General features: G+C 46.2%; 2 protein-coding genes across 2 annotated transcripts in view; both read right to left on the reverse strand.

Moving 5' to 3' along the window:
* GALNT9 (polypeptide N-acetylgalactosaminyltransferase 9) overlaps positions 1-3,460 on the reverse strand; it is an 87,427-nt gene extending 83,967 nt beyond the window's left edge. Inside the window, exon 1 of the mRNA XM_060269465.2 lies at positions 3,348-3,460. Within this exon, the coding sequence (XP_060125448.2) occupies positions 3,348-3,455 (108 nt within the window). The 5' untranslated portion in view covers positions 3,456-3,460. The remainder of the gene's footprint in view (positions 1-3,347) is intronic.
* Positions 3,461-15,487: 12,027 nt separating this feature from the next.
* LOC148683084 (polypeptide N-acetylgalactosaminyltransferase 9-like) overlaps positions 15,488-20,663 on the reverse strand; it is a 42,909-nt gene continuing 37,733 nt past the window's right edge. Inside the window, exon 4 of the mRNA XM_088659894.1 lies at positions 15,488-15,689. Coding sequence (XP_088516020.1) covers positions 15,488-15,689 — 202 coding nt within the window. The remainder of the gene's footprint in view (positions 15,690-20,663) is intronic.

Raw genomic sequence — 20,663 nt, forward strand, 5'->3', positions numbered from 1 at the left:
ATTGCAGGGGGTTGGACTAGATGGCCCTTGTGGTCCCTTCCAACTCTATGTTTCTATGAAAACTACATCTATGAAGCTCCCTCTTCTAATCCACCTTTGTGGGCCAAATTAAATTAAATTAGGCTGGAGGCTATAGGTCCTCCTCCTTAGCTATAGTCAACCAATACCTAACTTAGGGCTCCTGATTCCAGATTGCTGTTAGGGGTCATCACTACCCTGGGGGGTTCAAACTCAGCTGCTTCCCAACCCTAAGCACCAAAACATAACCAATTGTTTAATACAGGCATAGGCAAACTCCAGCCCTCCAGATGTTTGGGACTACAATTCCCATCATCCCTGACCACTGTTCCTGTTAACTAGGGATGGTGGGAATTGTAGTCCCAAACATCTGGAGGGCCAGAGTTTGCCTATGCCTGGTTTAGTGTGTCGCAGCCTACTTCTTTAAAAGTGCTGACCATTGATGCATCATCCTGCTGCTACCTTCAAGGAGACATTTAGCAGCAGTTCTGAGAAAAAAAGTCACAGCAAGCAATCTTGAATATGCTAAGCCTGGTCTACGCCAGGGAGTTGGATGAAAACTGACAGGCGCCAAATTTAGCTGCTCCGACTCTCTGGCAGCAATTTGAGAGTCAGATGCCTCCAGCCACATTCTCCAGAGGCATTTGCCCCAACTGTTTCTATGATGCTGCTAGACCCCAGAACCAGTCCCTCTGGAACAGCCCTCTGTTCAGTGTCTACTTTTCGGCACAATTGCATCTTCCAGAGCTCCAGGGCTTGGCTTTTGCTCACTAATTATGTATCAGCCTTTGGCTGCTGTGCCAGGCATCTACAGTCATGCTCACCTTAAGGTAGCTGCCCATCTGTAAGTAATTCTCTGGGTGCAAGTAGGACCAGGGGGATAACTGCAGAGTTGCACACAGACCTCCACACAAAGCATCCCGGTTCATTTCAGCTGTAGGGAGTGCAGGCCACCCCACCCCACCCCCACCCCACCCCCACTTTAAGAAAGTAGCCTTCAGAAAAGTGCTACTTGAGGTTCTCAGGATTCTTAGAGCCCCAGCATGTCTCTTCCAGTTAGAGACCGCTGGTGGGAAATTTACCACTTGAGTTTAGATACCCTTCTTTTTCATAGTGTAACACCGCCTGCCAACAGACCATACAGTTTTCTGTAGTATATTGGTTCATTCCCTATAACCTTGCACTTCTTTCTCTGTCTCTCCCTTTCCTGGCTCACCACTGTGCTTACCAACCCAGACATGGTTCCAGATCCTTCCCTGCACCTTCCTCCTCCATTGGAATCCTTCTGTTTTATGACCTATTTTCTCCATTTTCCTTTCTTTTCATTCTGTCCTCATACTGCAAAGCCTCTATCCATCCATTCCCAGTCTCTGTTCCTAGAGCCTTGGGACCTTTCCCCACTGCTGCTGCTGCATCCTGATGTTTATGCAGATGCTGGGAGTATCTGGGGAATCCTCTCGCTTCACTGTCATCACATCACTTCCAGCCAGCCTGCTTCTTTGTTGGGTTGGGCCAGAGGAGAAGTAATGTGGATGGCAGCGGCAGCCTCTGCATTCTCCCATCAGCTGCTATCAGGAGGTTCCTTGGGTAGAAACTGGCGTGGGTGTAGTTCCATTGTACAGCTGCCATCGTATGGAAAGCTAGGAGGAAACATATCCTGGGCAACAGTTCCTGGGATCCCTAAAGACTCCGCTGACACAGACTAGCCACTGAACTCCTCTTGACCCCAAATAACTATAATAAGGTAAAGCTAAAGGGACCCCTGACCATTAGGTCCAGTCGTGACTGACTCTGGGGTTGCGGCGTACAGCTTCCGGGTCATGTGGCCAGCATGACTGAGCCGCTTCTGGTGAACCAGAGCAGCGCACGGAAACGCCGTTTACCTTCCTGCTGTAGCGGTACCTATTTATCTACTTGCACTTTGACATGCTTTCAAACTGCTAGGTGGGCAGGAGCGGGGACCAAGCAACAGGAGCTCACCCCGTCGTGGGGATTCAAACCGCCGACCTTCTGATCGGCAAGCCCTAGGCTCTGTGGTTTAACCCACAGCGCCACCTGCGTCCCTCCAAATAACTATAATAGTTCTTTGCTAATAGCTGAGACATTGCCTGGACAGCAACAGCATTTACTGACTTGTGGGTTGTAAGGTCAGCTGATGATTCCTGCTCCCACCTCTTGTTCAGTGACTGGCCCCTGACCCATTTCTGGCAGTATCATGTGAACCAATCTTTATTTCTCATTTTAGGTGCATGGAGCCTCTGGCTGGCACCTCCTTGTTACGTTTGGTCCCTAATTATCATTCCAAGGAGCTCAGGGAAACTCACAGAGTTGTTCTGCTCTACCCTCACAACATCCCTTGCAAGGTAGAGATAGTGACTTGCCCAAGTGAATTTTATAGGTGATCAGGAAATGGGATCTTGAAACCCATGACTACTCTGATGTCTTACAGTCTGTTTCTAGTTACAGGTAGGTAGCCATGTTGGTCTGAGTCGAAGCAAAATAAAAAAATTCTTTCAGTAGCACCTTAAAGACCAACTAAGTTTTTATATTGGACAAACATGCCAAACCCTATGCCAAAGGATAAATGGACATAAATCTAACATCAGGAACCATAAGACAGAAAAACCAGTAGGAGAACACTTCAATCTCCCAGGACATTCTATACAAGATCTCAAAGCAGCTGTTTTATTACAGAGAAATTTCAGGAACAGACTGGAAAGAGAAGATGCTGAATTGGAACTCATTACCAAGCTTAAAACCATAGAGCCACCTGGGATGAATAAAGACATTGGATTCTTATCTCATTATGCATGATAAAGCTTTCTTTAGCGCCTCAGCCCTTGCTCTCCCCCCCCCCCCCAGGACTAATTGCAGTCATCAGCAGTCGTTAACAGCCATCTACAGGTTTTCCACTCCCATCAGCCCATCACCCATTCCCACCCACCCCCACCACCCTCTGTATATATATAGGGTCTGACACTTCTGTTTCAAGTGTATCTGAAGAAGTGTGCATGCACACGAAAGCTCATACCAAAATAAAAACTTAGTTGGTCTTTAAGGTGCTACTGAAAGAATTTTTTTAGTCTGTTTCTAGACAGATTTATTTGGAACTGATCCCCCCTGACTCCAGTCCCATTTACTCCCTAGCACACTGTGCTTGTGATTGCCACCATGAAGTAATTGAAACAGTCAATGGTTATGCAGGCTCAAAGAATGAGTTAACACCGAAAGGCCTAGTCCAAGCAAGGCTAAATCATTAAGCCGAGAGCTCTTATCTCTTCAAGCCCTACTTGATCTACAGTCCACAAAGCCAATAATGTGTCACTCACCCTCATACCAAGTTCAATGTTTTCTCCCCCATAAACTTCCATTCCAGGGTCAAGAAGTCCAATCTCACCAAAGTACCCTCTGTCCACCACAAACGAACAACCAATCATGGCTGGTGTCCTGTTGATGAGGGGAAACAAACGAAGGACAAAGGGTTCAAACAAGGCACCTTCGGAATAGCAGCAGCAGCAGCAACAACAACAATTTATTCAATTTATATACAGCCCTTGATCAACAGATCCCAGAGCCGTGTACAACATTAAAAACACATTACAGATCACCATTGATAAAACAGTATGCTTCTTATCTTACAAGACCAGTATGCTTTTATCTCTTCCCCCCACCCCACTTTCACAGGCTTTTGATTAATAGCTATAGGCCTGGGTAAAGAGGAGAGTTTTTGCCTCGTTTCTAAAGACATGTCATGATGGCACCAGGCAAGCCTCTCTGGGGAGAGCATTCCACAATCGGGGAAGCCACCACAGAAAAGGCCCGTTCTAAGAAAGGAGGGGCATTTCCACACAAACCCACGTCACACCATGTGATGTCAAAATGAACTTCATATCCATGCATCATCCATCCACCCACTCACCCAGTCAATGTGAGTCAGCGAAAACCCAACTCTAGATCCGAAAGGGCTACAGTTCAGGAGTAGATTATCTGCTTTGTAAACAGAAGGTCTCAGGTTCAATCCAGGGCTGGGAAAGACAACCTGCCTAGAGAGCCACTGCCAGCCAGTTTAGGCAATGGCACTGAGCTAGATGGCAGCTTCCTATATTGCATTGCAATGTGAAAACAGTGCAGTCCTTCCCATGTCTATTCAGAAGGAAGTTAAATTGACTTGCTACAATGTAAGTGAGTTTAGGACAGGGGCCAGCAAACTTTTTCAGCAGGGGCCGGTCCACTGTCCCTCAGACCTTGTGGGGGGCCGGACTATATTTTTTGGGGAAAAAGAAAGAATGAATTCCTATGCCCCACAAATAACCCAGAGATGCATTTTAAATAAAAGGACACATTCTACTCTACATGAGTAGATTCCTCAACCATCGCGGGCTGGATTTAGAAGGCGATAGGGCCAGATCCAGCCCCTGGGCCTTAGTTTGTCTACCCCTGGTTTAGAAGGTCCTGGCAGCTCCTTCAGAGGCTACAGCCTCTCCATCCAAATACAAGCCACTGTGATACAGTTGGGGAGATAGCAGTGCTGAGAAGAAGAGAACATGTTTTGCATATAGAAGGTCCTGGGTGCGATCTTTAGCATCCTTAGCTTTTTTGAAAAAGAACAGACAGATAGCAGGTGACAGGAGAGGATAGCTACCTGAGACCTTGGCTGTGATTTGGTCTGTGAATTGTTTTGGAAAGCACAAATTAGGTACATCAGCCCTTGAACTGAAACGGAATTTAATTTCTTCTCTATCCCTACTCTGAAGAGAGAGGCTCCAAAAGAGAACCACAAAAAATGCCAGCACAGCCCTTGTAAACACCCAGCCTTGGTCCAAAAACAATGAGAGCATTACCCGTTTATTCCGTTTATACCCATTACCCGTTTATTCATGCAATGATTCAATTCATTCCTTTATTAGATGTTGGTTGTAAAACTTCCCCTAATGGAACTTTATTACTGCCTTAAGAAAGAAAGAAAGAAAGAAAGAAAGAAAGAAAGAAAGAAAACAGCAGCTTCCTTACCAGGGAAGTAATATTTTACCAACATGCAGCAAACATTCTAATCAATTTGCCTTGTGTTTAATCATAATATAAAATGCACGGAGGACTGATAAATTGAATCAGAGACCCTCCTGCCAAGTCTATTGTGGCTTGTAATGACTAAAAAATAATTATCAAGCAAAGTTCTGAAATAAACTTCAATGCGTACAAAAGCAAGCTGAAATCTGGCTCATCTTGCGGGTTTATATCTGATGCCTGGTGTTGCTCCTGCTTGAAAATGGGGCCCTCCAGATGTGGTAGAGTAGCCCTCTTTTCATCTCTGACAACTGGCCATGGTGGCAAAGATTTTGCCTCTCATCATTATCCCTGCTCTAAGCCAAGCCTAAATCATTTTGGCTAAATCGTTTTGTGAGTCATGGTTATCTCGTTCTTCTGATTCCAGTGGGACGTAAACACAGCATTCACTGGGCTGAGGCCTCTCATTCTGCAATCTGGGGTTCTTGTTGCTGCTGCAGCAGTTGTGGATGATAATCCCCATTTGCAAAATGCCTTTCCTGGCAAGGTGTGTCTGTCTGCCTCATTATTGACTATTGACCATTATTGACATATATAACCTTTCTCTTTGCCCAGGCACTTAATGGATGAAAGTTACTGTTCCCACGGACCCTGGAACTGGTGGCTGAGAGAGTGTTTTTAACTGCTTTGAGAATGTTTAAAAATGTTTTTATTGATGTGTTTGCCTCCCTGTGCTCTTCAAAAAGTAACACACACTTTCCCCACCTGGACAAATGGAAGATTACAGAATTAGGGCCAAATTGCTTCTGATGTCCAAGTGCATGAAATGCCTGAATGAATTTAAGGACACATGCATACATAATTTTATTTGTATGCTTAATATGTCTTATTATGTCTCATTTCTTCCTTCTAGTTAACAGCCATGTAGGGCAGGAGCAGTTGCAACAAACTTGCAAGCCTATGTTCCCAGGGCCCATAGGAGCCATTAGATGTAGGGGTAGATGGTGATGGTGATGGTGTAGACCAGGCACCCCCAAACTTCGGCCCTCCAGATATTTTGGACTACAATTCCCATCTTCCCCAACCACTGGTCCTGTTAGCTAGGGATCATGGGAGTTGTAGGCCAAAACATCTGGAGGGCTGCAGTTTGGGGATGCCTTGTGTAGACATCAACCTCAGAGAAGGGGATTAGATCCTACATTGGTTCCCAGTACGTTTCCAAGCACAATTTCAAAGTGTTGGTGCTGACCTTTAAAGTCCTAAACGGCCTCGGCCCAATACACCTGAAGGAGCATCTCCACCCCCATTGTCCAACCCGGACACTGAGGTCCAGCGCCGAGAGCCTTCTGGCAGTTCCCTCATTGCGAGAAGAGAAGAAGCTACAGGGAACCAGGCAGAGGGCCTTCTCGGTACTGGCACCCACCCTGTAGAACGCCCTCCCATCAGATGTCAAAGAAATAAACAACTATATGACATTTAGAAGACATCTGAAAGCAGCCCTGTTTAGGGACACTTTTAATGACAAATGTTTTAATGAAGCCACCCAGAGTGGCTGGGGAAACCCAGCCAGATGTCAGGGTACAAACAAACAATAAGCCTAACAGCAGCTTTAGAGGAAGGATAGGGAAGAGAATTGCCCATCACAATGATGGACTTCTAGGGATAGACAAATAATATAGGGTTATTTCAGTTCTCATTCCCCCCCCCCCATTTCCACAGCAATTTGTAAGGTTTTTATTTTAAGTCCCAGTGAAAATTAGCCAGCATTTAAGTGGAAATATCTACAAATTTTGACTAATATATACTTTTTTGCACATATGACATTTGGGTGTGTTATTTTGACTACTGCATGCTTTTTGAGGGGAAAAATAATAATACACAAGTTGCCCTAATGTATGCATTTTAGATCCCATTGGTTGGTTTGAGAATCTAAATTGCTAAAATTTGGAGAAGTGTGAATTTTGAGGGATAACCGGATTTCAGTTTGTCTACTGCTTTGAAAAAGTGTCAATTAGAATGAAAACAAAACTGACTTTCTCCGCCATCCCTCCCTGCTCCAATTCTCATGCAGCAGATTGTAAATAACACCATGGACAGATATTTAACAACACACGTCAATATTATATATGGAAATTGGTTCCTTTGAGCAAGGCATTGGTTCATTCTGCTCCAGCTTTCCTGCTATAGGGCAACGCTGCCTCTTTCCCTCCCCCTTTCCCCTCCAGTATACCTCATTTCTAATGTGTGGGCTGTTTTGCACATTAGGATTTCTCCAATATAAATGGGAATGGCAGCTGTTGGTGGTAGCTGAGTGATCATTTTTGCAAAATGGATATTTAAAAGGGGGAGAAATGCAGCGTTATCAACACTTGACTGAAATAGAAGGAAAGTATGCAAACATAAAAAGAAACTTATTTTGGTCTTACAGATATCCCTTTAAAAGCATACATAACGGCATGCATCTCTTTGGAAACACCACATCCTAGGCCACACTTGTTGTTCATCTAGTCTAGTGCTGCCGACTCTGACTGGCAGCTGCTCTCCAGCTCTTAGGCAGGGTTCTTTCATGCCACCTCTTAGCTGATCCTTTTTAGTTGCCATCACCAGGGATTGAACTTATAACCTTCTGCACAGAAGGCGGCTGCTCTACCACTGAGCTACGCGCCCCACCCACAGACCCTTAAACCATTCAGCAATGTAGCCACTGCTATCAGTTATCAACTTGAGTGTATGTAGGTGTTGCAATTCTGGGCAGGCAAAGAATAAAAGCCAAGGAATATGAGAATAGGTACATGTGATTACGCTTCTTGAGATCCTCAGCTTTCATTCTGGATCCTTCCTTCCTTCCTTCCTTCCTTCCTTCCTTCCTTCCTTCCTTCCTTCCTTCCTTCCTTCCTTCCTTCCTTTCTTTCTTTCTTTCTTTCAACTTTCTAAACCTTGTGAATGAGAAGCTACCTTTGAAAGTTAGTGAATACTTCTTGAAAATCTCAGCTTCTCTCTCTCTCTCTCTCTCTCTCTCTCTCTCTGTGTGTGTGTGCTTTTTCTTTTTTGAAAAAGCAAAAAAGTTGCCGCTACTCACCATGAAGTTGTTATAGTAAGTGCCACACTTTTAACAGGGGTGGGGGGAGGTGCCAGTACTGCATACCCTTGGGTACCCCCAGAAAAAAGCACTGCATACACAAACATACGAGTATCTAGACCAGGCATCCCCAAACTTCGGCCCTCCAGATGTTTTGGACTACAATTCCCATCATCCCTGACCACTGGTCCTGTTAGCTAGGGATCATGAGAGTTGTAGGCCAAAACATCTGGAGGGCCGCAGTTTGGGGACGCCTGATCTAGACCTTATGGATGAAAACGTATGTTTGAAAGCACTGGCATCAACAATAGGGGACCTTGGGGGCCCGAGCACCCACAAAAAATTGTGCCAACCTGATTTCCAGTGCCTTGCAAAGCACCAGAAGTCATGTCCAAGTCATTGCCGGGCCTCGGAGGTGGTGTCCAAAGCCTCGGACATGACATTCGAGACACTGCCCAGTTTTACGCTCCGAGGAGGTCACTTTGGTGCTGCTAACACAGCAGTTTGGCTTCACCCCTGAAGGTGGACTCCACTGTCTCTTGAGAAAAGACAGATGCCAACCACAAGAACTTAGCTGGAGAATTGCATTGCAGAATTCAAAGAAGTGGACTGTGCTCCAGTCTACATAAGTCCATGTTTACATGCAAAATGAATGGACTCCCTCACCTCCCAGTATCCACCCAGCGGATCCATACCCTGGCCATAGCTTCTCAGTGATCTCCAGGCCCCTTCCATGATTGTTTAGCTCCTCCCTCCCTCCCTCCTTCCTTCCTTAAGTAACTCTCCCGTGGTTTTACTTGTGGAGTTATCAGAGAAAGCCTGAAGGCAACGGTCCTATCCACATCATGACTTTAAAGCATATCTAGAGCCTATGCCTTCCCCAAAGAATCTTAGAAACTGTACTTTGTTAAGGGTGCTGGGAATCATAGCTCTGTGGGTGGTAAATTACAGTTTATTTGAAGAAAGTCACACACTTTAAATTTATGATGTGAAAGTGACTTATATTTGAACACCAGAGGCTGTTCCTCTCATGTTCCGAGTGTGAGATTTCCCACAATGGGTATCTGGGATGCTGGGACTACATCAGCCTTTGGTCTGATCAAGCAGGGCAGTTTTTACATTCTAGGGAAATTTTCAGCATCCTTCAGTACAAACTGCAAAAGGAACCAGCGGCACAAATCCAGCATATATGTACTACCGAAGGATCTTCCAGCTAGAAACTGAAGATGAAGACTGCTTTTGGGCTCATGTTCTGGTTGTGAGGACAAGATGCTGGGCTACATGGGCCTTAGGGCAATGGTGAATATACATTCTATTGCACACCCTCCATAATAATAATAATAATAATAATAATAATAATAATAATAAGATTTATACTCCACCCAATCTGACTGGATTGCCCCGGCCACTCTGGGCAGCTTCCAACATATTTAAAAACACAATGAAACATTAAACATTTAAAAACTTCACTGTACAGGGATGCCTTCAAATATCTTCTAAAGGTTGTATAGTTACAGGTAGGTAGCCGTGTTGGTCTGAGTTGAAGCAAAATAAAAAAATTCCTTCAGTAGCACCTTAAAGACCAACTAAGTTTATATTTTGGTATGAGCTTTCGTGTGCATGGTATCTGAAGAAGTGTGCATGCACACGAAAGCTCATACCAAAATATAAACTTAGTTGGTCTTTAAGGTGCTACTGAAGGAATTTTTTTATTTTGCTAAAGGTTGTATAGTTACTTATCTCCATACCCTCCAACGAAAATAGGGGCATCCTAAGGAAAAGTGGGACATTCGAGGATCAAATCAGAAACCAAGACAGTTTCTATGAATCCAGGACTGTCCCTGGGAAATAGGGACACTTGGAGGGTCCCTATTGTCGTCAATGGGATAATATACTTTGTCTTTATTAGTTCTTGAGTGTGAAGAAACCAGCACACCTTGCTCTTGACAGACAGGGCGTGGGAAAAGATGGATCATAGGTGTGATCTATTCTGACAGATCTCGTCTCCCTTAATGCCTTAATCTAATCTGACAATCCAGGAGGAGGGGGGAAATTGGCCTGCCATCTGTCTCTTTTGCTGCTCATTTCCCAGATGTCTTTACAGAGGAGGAGGAGGGGAGAGAAGTAACTTCTGATTAGAATCAAAGCGACACAAATCCACACCCGCACCACTGAAGTCAAAAGGATGTCAAGAGAGTCGGCAAGACGTCAACAAAGACTTAATATGCACCCAAAAAAACAACAACCGAGTTTTCTCAGGCCACTGAAGCAGGGAGAGCTTGTGAGAGGCTGGGCAGAAAGATGCCGTGTTTCGCTGCAAACTCATTTCTATAAATTAGAGAATGTCAAAACACACTTTGCGGAGATGGCGGAATACTTGCGCATGGCACATTGATGGAGCATCACCTGCCTCGTTCTATGGTACATTAAGCAATCAGCGAGAAACGTATGGGTTGTTTTAACAGGCCACTACTGCTGGGATAAGGAGATAAAAATTCAAGGCAGAGGCGAGCCTGACTGGAGACAGGTGACTAATGGCTCCAGGAGGTGTTGATAATGGAATGCAACAGAGCAGTGCATCAGTAGGCAGAGCAGGTGAGTGGGGAGGGAAGCAGCCCAATGGACAATTAGGCTCCCCATCTAGCCTCTGAGGCTGCTTTGGGTAAACCAGGCATTCCCAAACTTCGGCCCTCCAGATGTTTTGGACTACAATTCCCATTCTCCCCAACCACTGGTCCTGTTAGCTAGGGATCATGGGAGTTGTAGGCCAAAACATCTGGAGGGCCGCAGTTTGGGGATGCCTGGGGTAAACCATTTATGGTATATGACAGGGGTGTCAAACTCAAATTCATCGGGGGCCGCATCAGCAGTTTGGTCACCCTCAAAGGGCTGGTTGTATCTGTAGGACTATGTGTCCACTCTTTATTATCATAAATTATTGTCACTGCATTCAATTATTACTGTTTTTTGTAATAATGTAAGTAATAACTAGCTCTGAAAGCAGAAACATAGTCAGAATAATGGCAAGTAGATATTCAAATGTACAATTATTGTACAATTTATTGAAAAATGATTTTTGGTAACTGCACTGGGTGGTGGAGGCTCGCTGGGGTTTCATGCAGGAGCTTTGCAGAGCTACTGGTACCTGGAGATGCTGGGGTCCTTCTGCATGCAGGACAGATGTTCTGCCAGTGAGCCACCACCCTTCACCAAAGGGACTGGCTGAGGTTGACTCACTGGAGCTGCTCTCCTGGTTCCAGGGTTTAAGGGCCAGAAGTATAAAGCAGCATCCTATGTTTCTGAGGAGAGGGAGGGGAGGGGAGGGGAGGGAGGGAGGAAGAAAAGAGGGAGTGGGAGGGAGAGAGGAAGGAAGGAAAGAGGGGAGAGAAAGAAGAGTAGGAAATAAGGAAGGGAATAAAGAAGGAAAGAAGAAGAAAGAGGGAGAGAAGATGGAAAGGGAGAAATAAGGAAGGAAGTAGAGGGAAAGAAAGAATAAGAATGAGGGAGAGGAAGAAAGATGGGAAGGACAGAAGGAAGGAAGGAAGGACGGAAGGAAGGAAGGAAGGAAGGAAGGAAGGAAGAAAAGAGGGAGCAGGAGGGAGAGAGGAAGGAAAGAGGTGAGAGGAAGAAGAGTAGGAAAGAAGGAATAAAGAAGGAACGAAAAAGAAAGAGGGAGAGAAGACAGAGATAAAGAAGGAAGGAAGGAGAGGGAAAGAAAGAATAAGAATGAGAGAGAGGAAGAAAGAAAGGGAAGGGGGGGGGTCGCCGCCTTGATTCAGCGCCAGAAAAGAGCACGAAGGGACCCAGGGGCAAAAAGCATTTCCCGTGCAGTGTGAGGCAGCGGGTGTCCATTTTAGGAGAAGTGCGTAAAGCCTCAGAGTTGCACGTTCGTGAGGCTGAGCCGCGGCAGGAGGAGGAGGAGGAGGTGAGGCAAGAGGAGGAGGAGGAGGTGGCGGCTTGCCGGGTCGGTACCCGGCAGCGCCGTGCGGAGAGTCCCGAGCTTCTGGGACGCAGCAGTGCTCTGTAGCACTTTGAATCCTCCTCCTCCTCCACGCGGCGCTGCTGGGTGCTTTGTCTGTGCTTCAGCAGCAGCAGCAGCAGCCGTTTCCAGGTGCCGAGCCGTGGCAGGAGGAGGATTCAAAGTGCTACAGAGCACTGCTGCGTCGCAGAGGCTCGGGACTCTCCGTGCGGCGCTGCTCCGGCCGCCTTTCTACCCCCCCCCCCGGCCCCAGCTGTTTGTCGGCGCTTTGTCGGCACGGCGCTTCAGCAGCAAGGTCCCGCTGCTAGGTCCCGCTGGCTGGGGCGCTTGGCGGGCCACATGACGAGGTCTGGCGGGCCGGATTTGGCCCCCGGGCCTTGTGTTTGACACCCGTGGTATATGATATCAGGTGTGGGGCAGCTAAAGATGCAGCTAGGGTGAAAGGTGGGCTGTGGAGCTGGCAAAATCCCAGCACTTGGGAACTGCCGACTAGCAGCCAATTGCAAGTGCATGGCCTTGAATCAACTGATCATCAGGGTTTGCAAAACATGGTGCAGGCTATCATGTTCTATCTCTGCTATCGAAGGCAGTGTGTCCCTGATTGCCAGTTGCTAGGAATCACAGGTGGGGAGAGTTGCTGTTGCAGTCAGGTTGGCCACAGGCATTCGGTTGGCCGCTATGAGAACAGGACTCTGGCCTAGATGGGATGTTGGCTTGATTCAGCAGGCTTTTTTGTGTGTTCTTCAAGTCTTATGCCACTGAGTGCCAAAGTCTGCCATCTCTGAGTGGCAGGGAGTGTGAACAAGGAATCCACACATCACAAGGTTCAGCCTGCTTAGTTTCACTCCCAGATCCTATGCCTTTGTGAACTTCTGGCTTGACATTTCACATTAAGGAATGAAAAGGGGGTGGTTTTTTTCTGGGGGGAGTTACTACTTGGAGGCAAAAGCAGTGACAGCGCCTTCTCGGCAGTGGCACCCTCCCATCAGTTGTCAAGGAGACAAAGAACTGTACAACTTTTACAAGACATCTGAAGGCAGCCCTGTATCGGGAAGTTTTTAATGTCTGACTTTTTATTATGTTTTTATATTTTGCTGGAAGCCGCCCAGAGTGGCTAGGGAAACCCAGCCAGATAGGTGGGGTATAAATAATAAAATGATTGTTTTTATTACCTCATTTGGCTTCTTCTTTTTTAAAAAAGTTTTTTGCTGTTCCACAAGTGGGACAGCGGAGTCACCACTCCCTGCCCCCACCCTGTGCTTTTCAGCATGTTGCTATGGCATGGTGTAGCCACGTTCCAAGAGTCATGGGAGCACAGAATGGGAAGGTCTTAATACCAGTGGTGGCCAGACCAAAAGAGGTGGGAGAGGAAAAACACCACTAAACAGCATATATCCCTTGAAATTTTTGCAGTGAAGGTAGGAGTGTGGACAATGGAGGTACAGGTAAAATGGAAAATAATACGTGGTCTGTAGCAACACACAATCCAACAGTAAGGAGGAGCCAATCAGAAGAGTGGAGGAGTGTTTGTGTGTGTGTGTGTGTGTGTGTGTGTGTGAGAGAGAGAGAGAGAGAGAGAGAGAGAGAGAGAGAGAGAGAGAGAGAGAGAAACCCAAAGATTAAGTTGGTGTAGTCTCCGCTTCCCTGGCCACCGGAATCAATAGCAAAACATTGCCAGTGCATAGATGTATCTCCACAGTGACAATGAAATAGTGGCTGCTCTTTGAAAGAGGAAGGAGAAAAGCTGGCCAGGTTTATCAAGGGACATTCAGATTTCCTGAGCAATTACCTGCCTGCATATTGAGGCTTCACAAAGAGCAGGAGGTCCCCGATAACAGACGTGCACCGCTTGAAGATAAATAAAATGAATGCTGTCGCATCCCTCTGTTTTGCAGCGATAAGAGGAAAAGTAAGGCTAAAGCCCAATTTGCATCATTTATGAACCTTTGCTCAGGCGTGGGGTTGCCTCTAATGGGGAAAGAAGGGGGGGAACCATGCGCGTGAGAAAACACACACACACACACACACACACACACACACACACACACACACACACATGGAGGGAGGGAGGGAGGGTGGATGGTATGAAACATCTGCAGCTCCTGAATTTTCAAACTGTGAGTTGGGTGGAGGGCCTTTGGAAGAGAAAAATAGCCGTCAGGAGGGGAGGAGCTTCACCCATTTCCACAGCCACTGCTTTCCTTCAGGATCTCCTTCCCCAGGCTGTTTTACCCCTTGAGATGAACATATATATGTGCATAGCTGCATTTTGGTCCACATACTGCTTCAGGGAGTACAAATTAGGAACGGTAAAGGTAAAGGGACCCCTGACCATTAGGTCCAGTCGTGACCGACTCTGGGGTTGCGGCACTCATCTCGCGTTATTGGCCGAGGGAGCCGGCGTATAGCTTCCAGGTCATGTGGCCAGCAGGATTAAGCCGCTTCTGGCAAACCAGAGCAGTGCACAGAAACGCCATTTACCTTCCCGCTGTAGTGGTACCTATTTATCTACTTGCACTTTGACGTGCTTTTGAACTGCTAGGTGGGCAGGAGCTGGGACTGAGCAACGGGAGCTCACCCCGTTGTGGGGATTCGAACTGCCGACCTTCTGATCGACAAGCCCTAGGCTCTGTGGTTTAATCCACAGCACCAACCGCTGGGTAGGTAGATGCACACTAAAAAGCAAAAAATTGTATTGATTTCTTCTCCGGCCCTATTGACTTCCTAGTCAAGATGTGAGTGGGACAGAGTGTCCAGGAGAAAGGTCGCAGAAGAAAGGTTGCTTTTTGTGGGGCACGTGAGGAAGATGCCATCAGTGGGGCTCCCTTTTTTGTGAGCCCACATACTCATTATTGGTGCTTTTTTCCTTTCTTTCTTCCTCTGCCCCTAAGCCACACAGCTGCTCAAAAGAGTGCAGGACAGGTGGAGGCAGCAGCTCCAGTTCCTGAGTCTTTTCACTGGATGGAGAGGTCAAGTGATCCGGCAGTGGCAGTAGTGAATATGAGGCGGAAGGGCCACAGCTCAGTGGTAGATCATCTGTCTCCCATGCAAAATATCCCAGGTTCAATCCCTGGCACCTCCAGGTGGGACTGGGAATGTCCATGATCTGATACCCCGGAACGGATCGCGTTCGTAACCCGAGGTACCACTGTAATTGGACCCAGTTATCCCAATAATGCCTAGACAGAATGCTGCTCTGAAAGTTGCACAAGGACTCGGCCAACTCAGAACAGTGGTGTGTGGTTGATGCATCTGATGGGGTGGCTTAAATTCCTCAAGGCACACAACATCCCCTCTCAAGGCATGCAGTGTTGTTTTTGTTTTTGTGGGGAGCGGTCACCAAAATCAGCCCTTGGGATTAAGGAACTTCCAGCAGTAAAGTAACAATGGTATGAAATTGCAGAAAGTCACCTGATGGGTGCAGACTCGTCCCCCTTGTCCAGCCAGTCTTGCGGTGGGATTATGTACATACACCAGAGTCCCCAGTTGTAGCCATGAGCTGCATTGGCGTATTGCTGCACTTCAAACGTGTTGTACTTTATGTTGTCAATAGCTGGAAGGATGATCCGTTTCCTGTCTTCTTTGATGCGGGTAAGTGCCGGCTCCACCCTGTAAACAAACAATATTTGTTCCTGTTTTTCTTTTCTTTTTTAAGAAGAGTATTTTGTTGAGAATAAATAGAATGGAAATGAATGCTCCCAATTCACCCCCATATGGAATATTGATGGCCACCAACTTGGAAGGCTTTACAAGAGGATTAGACAAATTCATGGAGGAAAAGGATACCAGTGGCTTTGTTCTTCTTCTACTTTTGGAGACACTGTGCCTCGAAACACCAGTTGTTGGGAATCACAAGTGGGAAGAGGGCTGCTGTGCTCAGAGCCTACTTGCTGGCTTCCCCTGGGCATCTGGTTGGCTGCTGTAGAACAGGATGCTGGACTAGAATATCCTTACCTTATCCAACAGCCTCTTCTTATGTTCTCTTGAAGTCAGCTATTATTTCATTAAAAAATAAGTGAACAAATCAATCTTGAATATATCCATGAGCAGGGCTGTTGGACATGAGCAGGGAACCTGTGGATATTCAGATGTCCATAGATTCATAGAATTGCAGAATTGGAAGTGACCTTGAGGATCATGTTGGACACCAACTCATAAGGACATAGGAAGGACCGTCTATGATCACGCCAATGACCCATCTAGTCCAGCATCCTGTTCTCACAGTGGCCAACCTGATGACTGTGGCAAATTCACAAGCAGAATATGAGTGCAAGAGCACACTCCCCTCCTGTGGTTTCCAGCCACTGGGATTCAGAAGCACGACTGCCACCAACTCCCATCAGTCACAAGCCTCATGGCCAGTGGTCAGATGATGGAGCTCAGCCACGTTGGAAGGATTACAGGTCCACCACCCCTGCTTTAGGACTTTGTAAGACTCTCAACCCATGCCACCACTGAGATTTGAAACAGTACCCATGAACCCTTCCATTCATTTGCAGTGAGGTGCTGCATGGCCAACAAACACCTATAGGGTGTATGGGGAGGGGCAGTAGGTTATGCATCCCATCATATCATATCATATCATATATCATATCATATCATCATCATGTCAAGAGCCAATAGCCATCTAGATGTGGCTGCACTACAACTTCCAGCATCCCTGACCATCATGCTGGCTGGGGCTGAGTCCAACATCATCTGGAGGACCACAGATTTCCCTTTTGTGCTCCAGGCCATGCTTGGATTGGGTAGATCAGACAGGTGGGCAAGGCAGCTTCCGATATGATATGTAGAAGAGCCTCTGGTTCCTGGTGTATCAAGTCATTAGCTTTATGAATGCACCTGTACTTATCCTCCAGCACTTCACAGAAGAAAACGGGATACGTTCACCTTGCACCACTCCCGCCCTTGTAGGGAAGATCACTATCTGAACCTTCAGAACATAATGCATTGCTGAAGGCTCTGCTCTTGCCTGTCACTTGCTATCTTCACGTACTCTGCGAATACCTGCCCTCTCCTGGTCTTAAAAGCCAACATAGTGTTTATTCTTTTGGTTAAAGAATTCAGCAGGGAAAACTGCTACAACAAATTGTCTAAGAAGACATAACCAACAACATTAAATATACTGTTTGATGAGTGAAATGGCAAGTGGTGCACTGCATACCAATTTAATGTTTACATCAGGGATGGGGCATTTCTAGCCTGTGGGTCAAACTTGGCCTTCCATGCCTCCCCATTTTGCCTGCAAGAACAAAACCATGCTCACCTGTCCCACACCTGATGTAATATGTGATGTTAGGTGTGGGATACATATATTCATGGTGGCAGAAAGCAGGATTGACCTCCCTGCCATCAGTTAACGCATGGTGGTGGGGACTGGCTGGTACACTCAAACTCTGCAGGAGGTAGGGCTGAACCCCCATTCATGAGCTAATATGCAGAAAGTTCAGTCCTTCTTGGTTCAGGCATGCAAACCAGTCCCCATTCCCGAGCCTTGCAGGAAGCAAGATTGAACCTCAGTTCCTCAGCGGATGAGCAGGGAATTCAATCCTTCTTGATTTGGGCACATCAGCCAGCTCCTGCTCCCGCACCCTGAAAAAGCAGGATTGAACCCTTGTGTATCACCCAACATGCAGTTTGTTGAATATTGATCAGGTAATCTCTCTCCTCACCACCACCAAGGGTCAACTTCAACAGGTGTTCTAAAAGCAAGATGAACCCACTCAACCACCACCACTCAGAGGATTGGTGATGCAGTTAAATGTTGCTGGATGGCAACTCTTAAAGAAGGGCAATGTGGAATAATGGTTAGAGTGTTGGGCTAGGACCAAGCAGACCAGACATATCTCTGAATGTCAGTAGCTGGGAAACAGCAGTGGGAATGGACCGTTGTCCCTCTATCCTTCTGGTGGGCTTCCCAGAGGCCACTGAGGGAAATATGATGCTGGACTAGATAGATTTTTTATGTGAACCAAAAGGGTCCTTCTTACATTTTTATCCAGGTTCAAATCCCCATTCATCCATGAAACTCACTGGACAATCTGAGGCTGGTCACAATTGCTTAGCCTAACTTACTTTACAAGGATGTGGAGGGAGGGAGGGAGGGAGGGAGGGAGGGAGGACCATGTATGAACTTCTAAGAGGAAATGCGGAAGATAATGGATGACAATCCTAGCAGCTTGTACTAACCATGTTTGAACAAGGCATCCCCAAAAGGCAAAAGCAAAAACATAGGGAAGCAATTTACCAGAGTCAGAGTAATAGCAAAGAGGAATTGTCCCTAACAAATAGGGGCAGTCAGAGCACAACCATCTGCATGAGCACATGCAAACATATTGTTCAAATCAAAACACTCAAGGGCCAAACTGCTCCACCCCCACCATGGTATAGATGATATAGATAAGAGACATCTGTTCAATGCTCTGTCTTCTCTCTTCTCTCTCCAAAGTGCATTAGTCAAAAGGCGCCAGTTTGTGGAATCTTAATCTTACCCACATGGCCTAGAGAAGGAGACCTTCTTTTTAAACAACAACAACAACCAGCTTGTGGTATTTAGGCAAGATTAAATTTATGAGAAAGCTGGCTGTTGGAGGATGACAGGGGATTCCAGGGAGAAGAGCTGGATATTCTCCAAGAAATCAAAACACAATTCAGCTAAAATGCGCAATTTCTCCCTACTTCTCAAGCAGAAACGGCTTGTTGTGCTGCAGGCATCTGTGGAAATGTGGAGAGAGGTAATCTCTCTCTCTCTCTCTCTCTCTCTCTCTCTCTCTCTCTCTCTCTCTCTCTCTCTCTCTCTCTCTCTCTCTCTCTCTTACATGGCAATGCCACAACTGTCATTTCTCCTGGTTCCATCAGCAGGTTTTTGTGTCTCCATCAAGTAAGTGGAAATAATCCATGCAGACCTAAATAACAATTGCTGCCTGCAACAGACACACACAAACACGTTGCTTTGTTTCGGCCTCCTATGTCAAGCATCTGAATACCAAGCAGCAGATGTAGGCGTCATTAGTGACACACTGTTAATTTGTTTACCTGGCAGAGAAGGACTTGGCTGCTGTGATTCACTTGTTATTGAAGGGTGAAGTGGGGAGTCACCTTGGGGTATTTCATTGCCAAGTGACAATCACCTTGGGGTGTTTCATTGCCAAGTAACAATCACCTCAGGGAACAGCCCTCAGGGGGCTGTCACTGAAAGAAGAGGGGGGGGGTCTTTGTATTGTCGTTGTAACAATACAGATCAGAGAGTCTTGCAGGTAAATAACATTGCATGCAATAAGTCATTGTGACAAGTGTCTTCTCTAGTGCGGACAACCCATTTAGGAGGGATGGCTACACCACAGATCGTAATGCTGCGGGATAGAGGATAAATTGGTTCAGTTCACATTTTAAAGCCAACTGATCTACTTAGACGGTCCTGAACTCATATGTAGACCAGAATGCAGCTACCAGCTGGCTGATGTGCTTCTCTCTGAGTTTTGTGATGCAGTCTTGGTTTTGGAAAACACACCCCAAAATTCATATTTAACAAGAAAAATGCATATTTTATGGGGAAATGCATTTGAGAAGGACACAGAATGCATATTTTAGGGAGAGAATAAGTACATAATGTGTGTGGGTTTTTTCGGTTAGCAAAAAATAATGATGGAATGGACCTACAATTAACCATATGTGAAACTGATATGGAATGGAAATGGGTTCATCAGTCCATCCCAATAATACTTCATTAGAAAAAAATTCCCTGATATATATTAATACACATGGGTGGTCAATATTACAGGAACATAGGAAGCTTCCACATATCAAGCCAGATCGTTGGTCCATTGAGCTCAGTGTTACACTGGCTGGCAGTGACTATCCAGGGTTTCAGACAAAGGACATTTCAAGAGCTACCTGGAGATGCCAGGATTTGAACCTGGGACCTCCTGCATGAGCTGCTGCTCTACAGCTCAGAAAAGGCATCCAGAACATCTCCCTTTGGCCTGTCCCTCACCTCTGTGATAGGAGGGCAGTGTAGACAGTAATGTCAGTCACCTCTTGTGACAGTGCACCGAGTCCAATGTCATTCATAGTAACTTCCTCCTGCCTATTTCTTCTGTTGTAAACTGCCCTGTGATCTTTGGCTGAAGGCTGCTTTATCAATTTAATAAACAACAACAATAGTATTATGGTGAGAGCTCCTGATATATGATCAGACTGTAAAATTATGAATGGCTGGAAAGCCTAGCTTACTCTCACAGTGCTGGGGATTCTTTGCTTGTCGGACACTTGTGTCCTCTTTTGTAAAAAATTTGATTAACATAAAGCAATACCCAGCGTGTAGCTCACTTGGGTACCATGAGAAATTAATGCAACACCCTTTCCTCAAAAGCAGTTGTGCCACGATGCCTGTTTCAAAAAGGAGATGCCTAAAATCTTTTATCAAAGGATGCCTTGCAGAGGCCTGGTGGAGCTGTCATGTTGGATACTGCCAAACCACCCCCATTTCCTTATTACAGCTGACTACGGCTCTCTAAGGCCGCTCGTTTGTCCTCCTCCTGCACATACTTTCCATAGCTCCATAGCAACTCCATATATCATTTT

This window comes from Zootoca vivipara, chromosome 16, assembly GCF_965207765.1.
Source record: "Zootoca vivipara chromosome 16, rZooViv2.hap1.1, whole genome shotgun sequence".
NCBI lineage: Eukaryota > Metazoa > Chordata > Lepidosauria > Squamata > Lacertidae > Zootoca > Zootoca vivipara.